Raw genomic sequence first — 15,384 nt, forward strand, 5'->3', positions numbered from 1 at the left:
TTCACCCGGCTTTGTTTCCGTGAATTTTTAAGAAGACACAATTAAATAGCCATCTCTGCAAAATGGCCTTTCCTTTTTCAGCAGGAACATGACAACACAACATAAATACACACTTAGTAAAAATATAAGAACAAAGACATTAAAATAGAAAATAAAGTGGTAGAGAAAGAGCAAAATAGTTAACACACCCCTTCCTCACTTTTACTATCTCCTGGGTTACTAGGGATTACAAATTTCTGGCAAAATTACTTCTGCGTGTTCCTTTTAATAACTGATTATTTTGTAGATATCATAACATACCAAGGTGTGGCACATAAGCTTACAGAGTATGTTCTTAAATGTCAAATACAATATACATCATCCTAAAGCCAATGATGATTGCACTGGACCCTAATCTATATACAGTCTTTAAATGTTCTTCCATAAAAAAAAAAAAACTTGCTAGTAAATATGGGGTAAACAGTGAGTTACAGATGAGAACCAATTGCTTACGTGGAAAGGTTGTGGATAAGCTCTGTGGAACAGAAGGTGTCTAGCTTCACTATAATCAACACTGGGCTGAACTTCTCCCACTTGCTGGGTTGCAAGTCTTTGTAGTAGTTAACTGCCTATTCTTAAGACAAAGAGAAAGTGTGTCTTGGTTCAGAATTGTTCTCAGGACTGTTGGCAGTGTGCCTCTCCCCTTTCCTGCTCTAAGGCAGTCAGCAGAGAAGTGATTGTTAAAAGTCTCTCAATTAACAAATGAATCTTCTTTCCTCCGGTCTTCACACCAGATTGCTAGAAGTCTAGTTTTTGCATTTCTTCTCTTTACCTTCCTGAAAGGATAAGCCAAACAGATTAAAGGGAAGGGGAAAAGGTACAAAACCACAGGAGCAAAACCTACACTTGGTTCTGTCATTCAGAGGGTATCCTAGAAACCACAGATCTGTATTCATCCAAGCATGAAGTGTTTCTCTCACAACCTTCTTTCCCAGGGTACCCTCTCCTTGCTCCCTTCCTCTTGGACCTTTATGTTTTCAGTTATCCAAGACGGAACACTGCCAGGACACAGACAGGAAGTCAAGGGGAGGAGGCAGCAGCTGTTACATTTGAATCTCAGACACAGTTCGTATGGCTTTGCTCCTTGACAGAGCAAAGGGACAGGGACGGCAAACGCACAGCTCGAGTTGAAGTGTCCCTCAGTTTGGCTGCATTTTGTTGTCCCTGGAATACTGTGACACCATCCCCCACCCTTAATATTTCTGCTGTGACTTCTTCAATATTCAGTTGGGCAGTTACCCTATCCAGCTGCTGTTCTGTAGCTGCTACGGCCGCTGGCACCTCCTCTTCCTAGTGCTAGAGAGCGAATTTGGGAAGGGGGTCTTTCCGTACATACCGCCTTAGCATAGCTTCTCACCTTCCCCTCCTCCCTCCTTGTTTTGCTCCGTGTTGTGGTTTAAAACGACAACAAGAGGGAGAGTCCGCAAGTTTGGGTAGACCGGGTGAGGAGTGGAGGCGCCTCCCTCCTCGGGACACACTCTCCTCCCTCCTTCCTCCTCCTCCTTCCCGGGGTGGAGGGGTTTGGGCGCTCCAGGGATTAGCAGGGAGGGCGGAAACCACCTCGCCCTCCAACCGCAGCCGAGAGTTTCTGGGGACCAGGAGACACGTTAAGATTCAGAAGCCCTGGCCAAGCCGCGGAAGCCTCGGAAACCTGCGAGTTTCAGCTAAGAAAAAGCGCACCGATATTCCTTCAACCTCACCTGCTTTGGCTCAGCCTCTTAGCACCCCACCCCCCTGGATTCCATTTTAGCTTTCTATTTTTTTATTACCATTAATATTTTTAATCATTACTGTATAAATTTTCTTTCTTTCTTTCTGAAGAGAAACATAGGAGGGGAACGGGAGGGAGGTGTAGTGGGGTGGGAACGAAGCGCTTTGATTAGAGATCTCCGGGGAGAAGATTGCTCTCCCCAGATGCTGATTTCCAAAGCACTTGACAATCACCGGCAGAACCCGCGAGCGGGCGGCGGCGGCGGCGGCACCGGCCGGGGGGCAGCTCGAGCCCGGCGCTGAGTCCTGCCTAGTCTGCCCTGGACGGACGCACGCGCCGGCATCCGGCCGCGACCTGCCCTCCATCCCGTGCCCTGGAAGTCGGTGGGCTCGACCTCCCGCCCGAGAGGCGGGAGAGGCTTGAAGGCGGCGCGAGTGGCGGTGGCGGCCCCCGACAGGGCTTCGGCGGCGCGGGGTGAGCGGCGGCGCCCACAGCCCCGGCCCCACTCCCGGCTCGGTCGCGGCCAGGAGGCGGCCGACGCGACCTCGGCTCCGGGGGCTCGCCCCGCCGCGTCCCGGGAGCGTCTGCGCGCCCGGCCCCGCGCTCCGCCGAGAGGGCGATGGGTCCTAGTCGGGACTGAGCGCCCCTACCCCTCTCCTCACGCCCTCTGGCCTCCTCCCCACTCTTCCTCGAGGGCGAGCCGCCGTCTGCGCCGCCCCTTCCCTCTCCCGTGTCCCCGGCTCCCCTTCCCTCCGTCCCCTCCCTCCGGGACCCATTCCCCGGGCCACCATGGCCGCGGCCATAGCCAGCGGCTTGATCCGCCAGAAGCGGCAGGCGCGGGAGCAGCACTGGGACCGGCCGTCCGCCAGCAGGAGGCGGAGCAGCCCCAGCAAGAACCGCGGGCTCTGCAACGGCAACCTGGTGGACATCTTCTCCAAAGTGCGCATCTTCGGCCTCAAGAAGCGCAGGTTGCGGCGCCAAGGTCTGTGTGGGTCACTGTTGGGAGGCGCGCCCTCGGACCTCTCCCCTCTCCCCACCTACATGGGGCCTCTTCGGGCTCCCCTTTCCCTCCCTCCGTCTCCCAGATCCACCCCACCCACCCCCTAGTCTCCCTTCCGAGCGCCGCGAGCGCCTTCCGCCCGCCGGTGGGAGTGGGGAACCTGCTCTCGGGCAACCTGTAGCCGCGGAAAACTCAACCCTGCCGGGAGCCGGCAGGTGGCCGGTTCGTCGCCCGCTGCCTCTTGCTCCCGCGTCTCCTGCGGGCTGGCTTCCAGGGAAAATCTCTTTCTATCTGAGGGTCTCGGCATCCCCCGGGGGTAACGTCTGACTCCAGAATGCGGGGGGAAAGATCTCCGCAACACCTCGGGGTTTGGGTGGCTGCTTCCAATCTGACTGGAGGGGTCAAGAATGTCTTTGTGTCTGGCCTCACTTGGCCTCCCGGGTCCCCTGGAAACCTCTTTGGCTCCCAGACCTTGGTGAAGGTGGTGATGCCCACCCCACCCCTGCGCGCCTTCCGCAGGGGCCGGTGTCAAGGGAGTGGAGGGTGTGTGCGAACTAAGGGCCAGTTCAACTGAGATTCACCAGTACCGGGCTTAGCCGGCAGCACTGGGCGCGCTGAAGCCCGAGGTCGCAATCTTGGGATGCGGAGAGGGGCCCAGAGGAAGGAAGAATGAGTCCGAATTGAGGGTTTGGCGAGGTGTGCATCCCTAATATGCCAATTTAAATTCAAGGACTCGCGAATTACATGAGGCAAAACAAGCAGTTACTACAAGCAGATGACTAGAATAGTTGCCTTACTATACATATTGTTTTTTCAGAAACAACTAGTGCCCAGCATGACCTGCTTTTGCTGCCTTAAAATGTCAGGGTCTGAGAAGGCAACTTAGGAGCCGGAACCCAACTGCTTTTGTTCATCTCGGCTTGCTTCCACATCCAGTTGCTAAGGGCGATTGTTTTGAGACTATATGGGGTGTTCTGTGGGAGAAACGGGGATTGCTTGCTTTTCATAACCAAGTGGGCTTGGCAGGAAACATCGAAGCATATATTTACATTAATAGGAGTATATGTTTGCCCAGCACATTATATTCTTGGTGCCCAGCTGTATTTGTTTTAAATACCCTGTTGTTGCAAAGACAGGGAAGACAAGCATACGCTGTACATGTGTATCTGAGTGTGTGTGTTCTACACGTTTACGGATTTATGACCAGAAGTTTTAATGCTTGTTTGTGTGTGTGTGTGTGTGTGTGTGTGTTTAAGGCTGTAGCTAAATAATTTTTTAAAGGACAATAGCTTCTTGGCACATTAGAAATTGGAAATTATTTGCTCTTAGAATCAAACTCAAAAGGCAAACATTGAAGAAAATTAGAGTGGCAGTTCAAAGGAAGATAAGAATATAGAAATATAATATCTAATTGCATAAATATAATACCTATTGATGAAGTATTTGGGGACAATATTTTCAGATGAGCATAGGAGCTATTAAGAAAAATGGGTTTTAATTTTCCACTTTAGCTTAGAGCCTTATCCAGCAAACCTTTGTATTACAAGAGCAACTCAGTTGTTCAAAACATTGTTGATCCACGGGGTGTCCTGTTATCTTAGAGTGTTTGCTTCTCCCCTCTTTTAAAATCAGATTCTTTTTTAAAACACAGTTTTCACCAGGTAGAGCTCCAAATTTGCCATCTACTTGAAGTAAATAAACCTGTTCTCTTCTAGATAAGATTACTCTAATATAAACAATGATTAATACTTACTGTGTGTCTCCTTTAAGTATACAACCAGTAGATTATTTTGTAAATATGGACAATAAGTGTTTTTTCATATTGCATAATGAAGGAAGGTGTGCTTTACACTTCTGTATTTTAAGATGGGAAATACCTTTTTTCCCCCCAGATATGGGAAGATTTCTGAGCTTCCTAATAGTCTGTTACACCATTTTCAACCCTGACTGCTCTCTTAGTATTCATGAGTTCAGGATGATACGCATGCATCAATGATCTGTAAGAAAAATATATCTGAGGTCACTTCTGCTCCCTTATTTCCCATACAGGTGATGGGCTAGAAGGAAATTTCATCAGGACCTTTCCTTTTAATCCTCCTTGTATTTCTCATTTATAAAGAAATATATATATTCTTTTGTGAAGAAAAAGATAGATACATCTCTGGAGCATCAGACATCAATTTATTATTACTAATTTAAGCAAGATAAGTATTAAAACCTTATATTATGTAAGTTGTAAAGTGATATCTATATGATTTTATATTACATATATATTTATTTGAATGAATGAAATATAATATTTCATTATTTATTTAAATGCTCTTTAAGGAAATATTTTTAAGCATAGTTCTTTTTTACCTCCAAACTCAGTCTTTGCATAGGAACTGCCTTCAGGAAATTTTAAAAATCTGATTTGTTAATTTAAAGATACAACTTTAAGGTATGGCAATTTTATATATCTTCACATTTGAATGTCACTAATTGGACAAAGAGTTATTGACTCTTCCTACTCTGCCAGGCACTGTTCCAGATGTTATGTGTAGAGCAGCGAATAGAACAAATGAAGCCCCTTCCGTCGTGGAGATTGCAAACGGGGGGTAAAATTCATTGCATACGGAAAGGATCAAAATAAGAAACTTAAAGACCTATAAGAAGAAAGACGCCTGAGGTGGAGGCTGCAGGGGCAAGGGTGGTGGGAGAGAAACCTAATTAGATCGAGTATGCAGGGAGGGCCATGCTGAGAAGTCCAGGCTGAGAGCAGACATCTGAGAAGGACAGTGAAAGCCCTTGAGTTGGGAAAAATCTTAAACTGTTGAGAGAAGCGAAGGAGATCGAGAAATCCAGTACGCTGTCATCTATGTATCATAGTCCATTTGGCTGAAGTTTACATTTTGACAGGTGAATTCAAATGCACGTGACGTGCCGGCCAACAGAAAACAGAACAAAGAATAGCTCTACATTTTGGGGAAAAGTAATAGACATTTCTTAAATGTAGGGTGTTTTTCCTTTTTAATGCTTCCTTAATTAGTAATTTATTTAATATAAAGAGTATGACTTATATTTACTTTTGTGCTTTTGGTTGGAGCCCTATCCCCCACTCTGACCAGCTCCTACCCTCATAGAAGGTTGGTTTTTGCACCAGTTGAGGTACCAGTTGTATCATTTTGTCCTCTTGAAAAGGACAGGAATCTACAAAATGGCTTATAGAGATTGTGTGGGCACCATGACTATCCCACCTTTCCAGATTCACCTCTCTCTACCTTTCCTACCTCCAGAGACTCCAAACACCATTCAAAATTCCTAAAATTAACCATATGCTTTCAAATCCCTCTTCTTTTGCTTGAGCTTTACTCTATATGGTATCTTCTGTCTTCTGTTCACCTGTTGAAATTATCTCCATTTCTTAAAGCTTGGAGGAAATACCATTGCCTCTAGGAAGTCTTCCCTAATTGCAGAGAAGTAAGAATAATTCTCCTGTGGCATTCTATACCTCACTATCATTGTTTATGCCTGATAATAATTAATTGTGCCCCATCCCAAGATGTGATTAATTGTCATTAAGAGAAAAGTCTGTTTTCTGCACTTTCATAGACTCTCAAATCTTGATAGTGTCTGCCATGTCCTGAGCACTTGGCTTTGCCTTTGAGTTGAAGCAAAATAGGGACGGTCCATAGGTCCAAAGCTAAAAGAGCGTCCTTGAACCACAGTAGTCTAAATAGATCATTTTAGAAGTATATATACTTTTCAAGTTTTTATATATTTTTCTCTCCATGTGTGTGTGTGTGTGTGTGTGTGTGTGTGTATGTGTGTGTGTATAATTATATATATATAATTACATACACATATATATGAAGATGAAGTATATAGATATATATATATACTTCATCCCTTTTTTAAAGGACTAGAGGGTGATTACATATAACCAACTTCACTTTAAGGCTTAACTAATTTATCAAAATAGATATTTAGGATACCTGTTAATTTAGCTAAAAAAAGGGGGGGGGACAAGGAAACCAACAATTTGTAAACATTTTTATTTGAAATCTTCACCTTTCCTGTAAAAAGTGAAAAACTAAAACAGAAACTACAAACAATGATGTATAGTTAACATTTTATCCTAAAATTGTTACATTTTCATTATTAATTTTTAAACCAAAACAAGAACCTTTATTGTTTGTAAGACAATAACCTTTCAAAATTTTTAGTGTGGCTGATGCAATTATTTCTTAAAATCTATCTTTTTTTTTCCACTACTATCATAGGAGCCCATGGTATCATGTGTCATGGATATTTAGTCAGTAGTTGTGTGGGTTTCTTACTCGTGCATTTTACCTAAAATAAATTACAGGAATCATAAGAAACAAGGAAAGAAAAATGAGCTACTAAAAATTTGTTTTCTAGTTATTGTGTAATATAAAAAGCAGAAATATATGTATGCTTATATCAACAAAACTGCTTTGCTCCAGTGTGATAGTGAAACCCATCAGTTATCCTAGGAAAAGTGGTCTTCCTTCTTACAAGGTATTATGTAAGGAAAGGTGGGTCCACCTTCTCAGGAAATAATCAGCAGCAAAAAGTAATCAAAAGACCACCATCCTTTGTGCTACTGCTTCAAAGCCATATGAAAACAGCCCACCTGCTTATGTTGGTGGTTTAGGTCAATATAAACAAGGGAATATTTTTCCCTCTAAGTATCATCCTACTTCTCTTTAGAAAGTGTATTTTATTTTATTTTTTTTAGTTATCTAAGGCCAAGTACATGGGAGTCTTCCTACTCATCTTTTGACAATACCTGTTGCTAACTTGTTGATAATCAGGATTTTATTATTTGTTAGTTGTATAAAGATAAGGCAAAAATCATAGTCTTGCAGTTGAAATGTCTAATTTTTCAACGAGCATGTTTTACCAAATGCAGTGTTCCTAAGTGAGAGCTCTTATGGGAGCATTACTGAATTGCTAAACAAAACAATGTTAGAGACTTTTTAAGAAGTCGATCCTTGCTTGTTTATGCATTTTTTTCTGGGCCTTAATTGTTATGATTTCAATATTCTACATTTGCTCTAAGCTTCTGAAAATGGCTGATGCCACAATGGTGCAATAAACCAAGAAGTGGTACAGCAAGCAAAGTGTAAGATAGCATAGTACTTTAGGTAAGACGTAAGGTTGAGTAAGATGATTTGTTTTGGGTTGAGCTAGGTTCATAGATTGAGTTTACATGTATTGAGAAAATAATATTGTTTGGTGGTGAAGAGATCCTTTGACAGTTCATAATACAAGATTTCAGAAACAACATTTCACTCCAAATCCCACACCAGATTACCATTAGCAGTTACAGGGTTCACTTTACATTTCAAATTCTTCATGTAGTTCTTCTACATTTAGCCCCCAAATTCTGTTCTTCTGTTAACAGTGTTATTCTATATAATGTTACTATAAGAAAATTGTTTTCAAGTAGACATGTCTTTACCTCCCTTCTTGTTGATATAAAATGATGTCTTTTAAATTTGACTAGCTTAACTTAAAAACAATGGCAGAAATTCAAAGGAAAAGTAGGGTGACATATTTTTCAATCTAATTTATCTATTTACTTTTGGGAATCTAGGTTTCTTTCCTAGTGATAATTTCTTCCCCAGTGGTAAGAAATTTAGCCAAAACAGACTATGATATTTCAGCAATATAAATTTGTATATGATGTTTTAAATATTGTCATTAGCACTCAAAGGCCAAAAACACACAAAAAATCATAATGGAAACTCAAACATATAAGACAATTTTAATAAGGTTGATGCAATTTAAAGTCAATAAGACTGTGTTGGCATGACTAAGAAAAAACAAATTTAGTAATGTGATCTGTAAAGATTACAATGTTCATTTTAAGAAACTCAGATTACATGAGTATGTTACCATTTACTGTTTACTGTGAGGAAAGCAGTAGGGAGTGGTAGTAGGAATCTAGACACCTTTTAAAAAAACATTTTATGACAGCTACTACATTGTCATTCAGGGGAAAGACTCTTTTCATAAAGCTATATTGTGTGAAATATTTGTGTGTGTGTGTGTGTGTAAAGTATGTGTTACACCCTATGCTTTCAAAATTCTTGACTATCAGGTTTGATAGGGACTCTTATGGTATGACAGGGTCTTACGTTATGTATAATGGGGCACGGCCACTTAAAAGTCAGTGTCTCACCAGTGCGTGGCATATAACAAACACTGCACAAACATTTGTTGAATGAATGAAAAGTTGTGTATTTCTTAGGATTTACATGTGACATAGAGTGACCATTGAAATCAGTGTGTACATAGCAGTGGCCATAATTGACTGGACTTAAATTGTTTATCAGCTGCCTACATGGAACTTTGTGTCAGACACTGTACCATATAGTAACAGTTCATCATCACAACAAATCTGTATGGTGGGCACATTACATTATCTATCCATTGTTACACTAAATTATCCATTAATGGATGATACACTAATATTATCTACCCATCCATTTTATAAATGAGGAATCTGAAACAAGCTAATAAATTGGTTAACTGGCCAAGTTTACATATCTTTAAAGAGTGGGGCTGAGACCGAAACCCAAGTTGCCAGGCTGACACCAGTGTCCCTGCTCTTAAATGCCAATTCTCGATTATCACATACTTTATTGCGTTATCTCAATTAGTTGAGACACATCAGCATTTCACAGCAAAGGAAACTGAGGCTCAACGAGTTTGGATTTTGCCAAAAAACTTATACCTGAGCAAGTAACACCAGCAGAATTCATAAACAAATCTGCTGTCCCTAAACCCACTATTCTTCCCACTACTTAACACTTCCGGTTCTACAAGACATTGTGAACTCTTCATTAATGGGAGACACCTTACTCTAATTCCTGTAGTAGACATTCTATATATATAGAGAACACATTCTCTCTCTCTCTCTCTCTCCATATATATATATATATGTATGTGGGATATATGCAATAGTATAGTGTATTATTAACTTTTTAAAATTGAAGGTGTGAGAAGGTTTGCCTAGAAGTAGGGACTTATTTGTGGGCTTTGGCAAAAGAGACCAAAAAAAAGTGCTGTATTTTACCAAACCATTTTTCAAGTAGGGATGTATCTTTGATTTTCTATCGAGTGTCTGGATGTGACACTCATTGATGCTATCTCCTTGATGAATTGCAACATTGACCTGAAACTCTGAAAAGGATTAATTTGGAGTGCTTTCATTGGCATATAATGAATTTTATGTTAAGTCTTTCATTAATTTTTTATTAATTTTCCTAGATTATGTATTTTAGACATTTCTCATTTCTAACAAGATGCTTTATTGGTTACATTCTTTATTGCCTTATTGTACATGATAAACTGAAGCAAACCACTTTTAAAAAAAGTTACAGTCACAAATTAATCATGAAAATTACAGATTGTTAGAAAACTAGATACTGTATGTTGTATGCTGCTTTTGAATTAACACATTGGTTCCGAGTTCTTGTCTAATGAGTTCTTAGATCTTGTTCTTAATACTGATACCAGAAGAACATAATGTAGTCAAGTCAAAGTTATGTGAAAATTGTACTAGGCACTTTATAAAAATTGCCCACAGATGAATATTTAACTCTGGGACAGTCTTTCAAGTCCAGTTATATGTTATTTGGATATTTTATTGACTTATACTATCTGCCTTTTTTTTCTTGTTCACCTTACTTACATGAAAAAACTAACTGGGTAATCCAACTGTCAACCTATTTTGTGCCTGCACATACACAGCTGGTTTTGGCTGAAGAAAAAACATACATACACATGGGTTGTTCCTACTTTAAATTCATAGTAATTACATCAAGTGCGTCCCTAATACATTAAAAAAAATCTATTTCTATTTAACTAGATGATTTTCTTACCTTCTTTCTCTTTAAACCTTTTATACCTCCTCCCTCCAGCCCATAGTCAACCATGTTCTTACTTCCCTTTCTCTGAGAAAATTATATAACAAAAATAAATTTTCACATACTCCACACTGGCTTTTACAAGCCGATTTGCATATCTATCCATTTACCCCTCTTTTTCTTCCTGGACTTGGGGATGAACTCTTAATGCTTCTATTTAAGGTAAAGACCACTTCCAATTGAGGGATAAATCCTTTCTCCTACTTAGGGATATCAACCCAATAAGTTGCCTCTCTCTTCTGCATCATTTAATATTCAGACCCTGCCATCTTATTCTCATCAAAATATAAATATGCTGTGATTTATCCCACCTTAAAAAGTAATCTTCTCATGATGGTGCATTCTTCTCTAGCTACTAGACCAATTGTCTTTTGTCAGCAAAACTCCTTGAAAAACAGATCTCCAATTTTCCTCCTCCTGTTCTCTCTTGAACACTTTCCAAATCACACTTTTGCTCCCACCAGTAAGGTGCTCTTGTCAATGATCTGCAAGTGGTCAGACCCAAGGGTTTAACCCTTTAACTCTTAATCCTATTTGTACAGTCTTCAGAATTCAACTTATCATAATAAACTTGTAGTTTTTATTACACTGTAAGTAAAGTTAGCATCAAAGTACTTTTGACGTATCATTTACTCCATCAAAACCATTCATGGTGATTATCTTTTCATAGTTACGATGTACCTGGATTAATTGTTACTACATTAACTATGGCCATCACGCAACATGAAGCCCTGCCAAACATGATGAGTACTCAGTTGGTACTCAGGTACCATTAGAAGGCAGTGTTTGATGTTTCCTCACTTGGGAAGAATATTATTTTCATCACATATATTTGTATTGGGCCTGAACAACTTATCTTCATAAAACAGAGTTTGAATGGTCTTTCTAAGAATTAACCTTTTAATTTTTTTGTCTGTACAAATATGATAGATTTGTGACTAAGTAATTACTGATTTACAAACTCTTTAATTACTAACATTGCCCATTTTAATAGGCAAAATATTTGGTTAATTTGTTTAATAATAAATATCACTCAGATTCAAGCATTATACATAAAGAAATAGTTATAATACAAGAGGGAGCATTTAACCATTTATTTTCTGTATATGAAATGTTTTCACTGATATATTTGGTTTTAAGTAATGCTGATGGTTCTCTTATGTATCTACCTATTACATGTAGATACACAGTTATGAGATCTGGTGACAAATTAAGGTAACTTTTTTACATTTGTGGGTTTTTTAAAGATTTTATTTATTTACTTGACAGAGAGTGAGAGGGATCATAAGTAGGCAGAGAGGCAGGCAGAGAGAGAGGGAGAAGCAGGCTCCCTGCTGAGCAGAGAGCCCCAGGACCCTGAGATCATGATCTGAGCCAGAGGCAGAGGCTTAACCCACTGAGCCACCCAGGTACCCACATTTGTGTGTGTGTGTGTGTGTGTGTGTGTGTGTGTGTGTGTTTTAATCTCTTGTTGGAAAAACAAATGGCTTTTGAGATATAAGATATGGTGAAGTACTGGCAGTTAGAGTTAGGAATAAATTCATAGGCAGTGTTCTATTGTCTCTTCTTATTAGGTTATCTGGGCGATATGTAACCATTGAGTTCAGTAGCTGTGACATGAATATAGTGTCTTTTTTCAGGACACACCTGAATGTTTGGTGGGCACTTGTTCATTTTCTTCAGAATCCAACAATTTTCTCCCTTTGTAAAAGGTCTTTAAAAGAGTCAGAATCTCATGGCTTGATGTCTTTTTATTTCTCCATATGCCTCATTTTATCTCTTTAAATTTATGTAAATAATTCCTGCCTAGCCTTGGTTTCATCATGCCCTTTAAATATTTGTTCGTGGCTTTTTATCCTCCTTACCATTTGGCCAGCTTACAATTGTTTAACTCTATTAATCTTTCTGCATAAGTAAATGCCACTAGCCCCTTAATCATTTCTATGGCTAAGATTGTTCAATAATTACCTCATCCTTATTCCAGCAAACGAGATGGCTGCTGTTTTCATGAAGAGAATTTCATGCTGAGGCCAACCCTGGTGCAGAGAAGATTGCATCTGCTGTCTCTCTTCTCACTGGGGCCAGGCTCTGACTTGAATGGAGGGATGAGGAAATTGGACAAGTCTACACAAGACAGAAGTATTTGTCTTGGCTTCATGCCTGACAAATTAAAGGAAAAAGCAGGGAAAGTAATCAAACGTCTTTACTGCACCTGCTAGGGTTAGAAGCATTATATGCCACATCTCTTACTTCTCCCAACCATAGGAAATAGGTGGCATTATTTTCATTTTCATGGATGAGAGGAAATGAAGTAATTTTTCTAGAGACTTGTACTTGGCAGAGGTAGTATTTCAATGCAGTCCAGGTCTTACTGATAGAAGTGGATCTTAGATAATAATAGTATTCAGCATTATATCCTAGTGTCTTCCTAGATTATCCTTCGGATGGGCTAGAACTTCAACCACAGGATTTACAGGGTCCATACGACAGAACATGTTGCTCTGACAGCTGCTGTGGCTAGCGGTGTTGCACACTAGATAACCACCCCACGTAGAAGTGTGCTTCTCACTCTGCCTCCACTTTCCCATTTCTGTCTGATGCTTGGGACGCCAGGTCAGAACTCAGACATGTTCATTCCATCGTCTCTTAGACTTTCCTTCTGGAATGAGCCATCCCAGATGGTGTGGCAATGTTGATGTTTTCCTGGAAAGCTTGGAGGCCTTTGCATTTTGGAAAATTATGAAAGTAATACAGGTTGCTGAAGTTTGGAGAATATGGAATTAATGAGCAAAACTGTCTTCTTCCTCTGCTACTGCTGCTGAGCTAACACAATTTTTAATCATTAAAAATGTCTCTGGTATCCAAATGCTCCCATGACTATTTTCATTTTACTTTCCGGATGGTTTATTGTTGTGTGATCAAGTGAAACAGACTCATAGTATGATGTTGAGCACTTTTTGTTTGCAATTTCTACACCAATAAATCAGCCAAAAGGCAGACTTTTCATTTCTGCCTGGGTTTTTTTTTTACCCCATGACAGTAGAACCAAAGATTATCTCAGCACCAGCTTCCTAAGTTCATTAGTTTATAACATAAATATTCCTATTTATTCACTTAAAAAAAACAGAGCACTTTATGACATTGCAGCTGTTTAATGTTAACAAATGTTATCATTGTTGGCTGGCTTCATACTGCTGTTCCTTGTTTCTGCCCCCTCCACGATGCCCACTGTTGTCTTCTGAGGCAGGCTCATTGATTTTTTCCCTTAAAAAGTGAATGCAAGGAAATACCTCAAATCTCACCTATACTGCATCTCTGCATTTCCATCACTGTTATTGATCACTCTTCCTGTACAGCCCAGCTGTTCCCGCACACCAACTCTGTGGAGTCCTGGGGAAATGGAGAGAGCATTTGCTCTCACACCAGAATCTGCCTTCTACCAGCTGAGCAACTCAGACTAGAGTGTGACTATGTGGAGACCTCCACAAAAGGAGCAGCTTGAACAAGATGATCTGGAAGACATCACTTAACTTTAAATTCCTTTGCTCAGTTGTTTGGAAGCCCACATGGGCTCAGCCTTAGAAAATCAAGGTAGAGATAGGTTTCTTTGCACAGTTTGTGCTTACATTAAAAGACCCTCTGAAGAGCAGAATCATCTGATCAATGGTCTGTTTTCAGTGTCTGTTGTCCTATTCCCCTGCCCCAGAATCCCATGCCCTCATGCTTCCCAGCCTGTGTGCCTTCTAACTTACTTTGGTCCCATACTTCCTGTTGGCTGTTTACTAAATACAGCCTGAAAACTGTTGGCTAATTATCCCTGTATTCTATATTTATTCTACTTCTTATGATTTACAATCCAAACAACTACAGTCTTATCTGTTAAGTTTGAGAAAATTGCAGCTAGGAGTGCTTTGCTCTCTCTCACTGTGTGTGTGTTCGTGAGTGAGAAAGTATGTTGTATACGTGTGTAAATAAGGTCAGCCTGAAGAATGCTGTGTGATGGAGACACAACATGAAGCATAAAGGCAGAGACTAAGTGTGTTCAATTCCAAATTTATATATATTTTAAAAATTGGTGTGCTCAGCCCTCCAACCCCACCCTTACTGTTACTGCACTCTGCCTTTAGGCAGATAAAAGCTACCATTCTCCTAGATTCACAGATGTGAATATTAAGATAGAAAATAAAAAAGAAGCCCGCTCAAGACTCTAGTAAAAGTCAGTTTAATGCCTCCCGGTAACTTCTAGAATTCAATTCTTTCAGATACCTTTATTTGTTTTACCTTGAGAAACCTCATTAAATTCTTCTGGGGTTGGCATCTACACAGATTTTTTTTTTTTTTTTTTTTTTACAGCTTTGACTCATAAGGCACAGTTATACTAGCAACTAAGCTAAAACTCATTTTCAGGGATTAAAGCTTCAATGAGGAAATATAGAAACAGTGACAAGTCCATCCAGAAAGAAAGGCATAATATAAAATAAACGACTATACACACACACACACACACACACACACACACAAATACACACACCCCACAGTCATCATCCCCCAACCATGATCTGCAACATAAATGAATGTCAAAGTGCCCATAGGAATTTCAATCTGCATTTTTAAGTTCTGTTAAGTAATACTGAACATATTCCTAAAGAACAGCATCCCATCCCTCAAATGGCAACTAGAATGCATTTAAGGAG

General features: G+C 40.3%; 1 protein-coding gene across 2 annotated transcripts in view; it reads left to right on the forward strand.

Moving 5' to 3' along the window:
* Positions 1 to 15,384, forward strand: part of FGF14 (fibroblast growth factor 14) — a 590,191-nt gene that overhangs the window by 416,499 nt on the left and 158,308 nt on the right. The window contains exon 1 of one of the 2 annotated variants that reach the window (XM_032881087.1): positions 2,447 to 2,732. The exons of the other annotated variant lie outside the window; for it this stretch is intronic. Coding sequence (XP_032736978.1) covers positions 2,540 to 2,732 — 193 coding nt within the window. The 5' untranslated portion in view covers positions 2,447 to 2,539. Of the gene's footprint in view, positions 1 to 2,446; positions 2,733 to 15,384 lie in introns of those variants that run through there. 2 annotated transcript variants of the gene reach the window in all.

Source organism: Lontra canadensis, unplaced genomic scaffold (genome assembly GCF_010015895.1).
Source record: "Lontra canadensis isolate GAN:19392208 unplaced genomic scaffold, GSC_riverotter_1.0 scaffold73, whole genome shotgun sequence".
NCBI lineage: Eukaryota > Metazoa > Chordata > Mammalia > Carnivora > Mustelidae > Lontra > Lontra canadensis.